The following is a 2,367-nucleotide window of genomic DNA, read 5'->3' on the forward strand; positions in this document are numbered from 1 at the left end:
ATGGATGATGTGATCTTAGCTTTAAGAAGGATAGGAAGTGGATGTTGAGTAACTGTAGATGTTTACATTATTAGTGATGGATGATGTGATCTTACCTTTAAGAAGGATAGGAAGTGGATGTTCAGTAACTAGATGTTTACATCGTTAGTAATTGATGATGTGATCTTAGCTTTAAGAAGGATAGGAAGTGGATGTTGAGTAACTGTAGATGTTTACGTTATTAGTGATGGATGATGTGATCTTACCTTTAAGAAGGATAGGAAGTGGATGTTCAGTAACTAGATGTTTACATCGTTAGTAATTGATGATGTGATCTTAGCTTTAAGAAGGATAGGAAGTGGATGTTGAGTAACTGTAGATATTTATGTCATTAATAGCTGATCAGAAGAAATAATAGATAATGTTTTATTTGGAATTTACTCTGATCTAAATAATTTATTTGTAGAATTACTTTGGTGTCTGCACAACAGGCCTTGAAACAAATACCACTTCCAAGTACTGAAACAGTCACTATTCGACTTTTTGTTCCTACTGTAAGTATAATGAATCAAAAGTTAATGCATTATCTTGAAGATATGAAATCTATTTATTTCCACAGTTGTTTTTGTGTATTTAAATTTATTAAATAAATCTCTTAGTAATAAGATAAATTGTTGCCTCCAAAGATGTTAACCCTGAAAACTGTAATACAAGTGTGCCATTATTAGAAGAAAACAGAATAGTTATTGTTTTGTGAAAAGATTGGGTACATCATTTAATAAGGATAACAGAAACTGTAAGGTGAAAGAAAGAAATATTAGATCAATTTACTTCATACACAAGCTAAGTATTATGTAGACAATTTTAACCAAATTTCATGCAGTTATGTTAAGTATTTTAAGGGTAACAGCAAAACAGACAGAGATGACAGCATGCCATGCTTGTGGTCCCGATAGGGTTAAGCACTCTTAGTAAACCAGATCTTTCTATGTGATTGTAAGATCTTAAGCAGTTGAAGTAACTAAATCAGATACTTCTGTGTGGTTTTAAGATCTTAAGCAGCTTCTGATTTAGTTAATGTAACTATGCAGTGCTCCCCTTTTTAAAGACTGGACAGGGTCTGTTACTGTCAGTCAAACAGTCCACTAGAGTTGTTAATTTTAGGGTCTGTCAGTCAAACAGTCCACAAGAGTTGTTAATGTTAGGGTCTGTCAGTTGAACAGTCCACTAGAGTTGTTAATGTTAGGGCCTGTCAGTCAAACAGTCCACTAGAGTTGTTAATGTTAGGGCCTGTCAGTCAAACAGTCCAACTAGAGTTGTTAGTGTTAGGGTCTGTCAGTCAAACAGTCCACTAGAGTTGTTAGTGTTAGGGTCTGTCAGTCAAACAGTCCACTAGAGTTGTTAGTGTTAGGGTCTGTCAGTCAAACAGTCCACTAGAGTTGTTAATTTTAGGGTCTGTCAGTCAAACAGTCAACTAGAGTTGTTAGTGTTAGGGTCTGTCAGTCAAACAGTCCACAAGAGTTGTTAATTTTAGGGTCTGTCAGTCAAACAGTCTACAAGAGTTGTTAATGTTAGGGTCTGTCAGTTGAACAGTCCACTAGAGTTGTTAATGTTAGGGTCTGTCAGTTGAACAGTCCACTAGAGTTGTTAATGTTAGGGCCTGTCAGTCAAACAGCAAGTAACAAAGTGACATGTATGTATGGCCACTCCCATAACACAGAAAGTAGTTTGACAATGGATACAACTAGGTCATGGATAAAGTGTCAACCCATCCATTATTTAAATTGTCATGACACTTTCTTCAAATATTATCAATAAAAGGTTTATAAGGAACCAACAGATATAAATATAGTTCATACATTTCAGATCACTACATCTATTGAGAACAAGCTGAGTTACCCGGTGTTGCATGGTGAAAATTTAGATTTGAATTGTATAGATCAGTATTTTTTTCAGCAAATTATTCAGTAAGTAGATAAAAGTTGTGATGCGAGAAATAAAAAAGCATTTAATCAAACAAAGCTTTATTTGAAATTAGATCGTGTTTGAGCTTGTCTTGTTCTTTGAGCCTGAAGTCGTACATCATGTTGCTCCTCTGTTTCTTGCTCATTGTAAGTTGTCTTAATTTTTGTTCTTGAAGTCTGGTTTGACGTTGTTCAGAAGTTCCTTGTTGTCTATATCCAGCTTGCCTTGATGATTCTGACTGAACTCTTGCTTTGTGCTGTTCAACAGTTTCTTGCTGTCTTTGAGTAGCCTGCCTTTCAGCTTGAGCTCAAAGTCTAACTTTACGTTGTTCCAAAGTCTCTTCCTGTGTTTGAGCAGCCTGCCTTGCAGCTTGTGCTTGAAGTCTTCGATTGCATTCTTGTTTCAGCTGCTCTTTGTCTTGCA

General features: G+C 35.6%; 1 protein-coding gene across 1 annotated transcript in view; it reads left to right on the forward strand.

Annotated features, from left to right (window-relative positions):
• The window catches only part of LOC106471974 (putative ATP-dependent RNA helicase TDRD9), a gene marked incomplete at its 3' end in the record, with an annotated part of 79,133 nt that extends 78,600 nt beyond the window's left edge, over nt 1–533 (forward strand). The window contains exon 21 of the mRNA XM_022400583.1: nt 471–533. Within this exon, the coding sequence (XP_022256291.1) occupies nt 471–533 (63 nt within the window). The remainder of the gene's footprint in view (nt 1–470) is intronic.
• Nucleotides 534–2,367: the final 1,834 nt, after the last annotated feature.

The sequence above is a fragment of the Limulus polyphemus genome, unplaced genomic scaffold, assembly GCF_000517525.1.
Source record: "Limulus polyphemus unplaced genomic scaffold, Limulus_polyphemus-2.1.2 Scaffold4997, whole genome shotgun sequence".
NCBI classification, from domain to species: domain Eukaryota; kingdom Metazoa; phylum Arthropoda; class Merostomata; order Xiphosura; family Limulidae; genus Limulus; species Limulus polyphemus.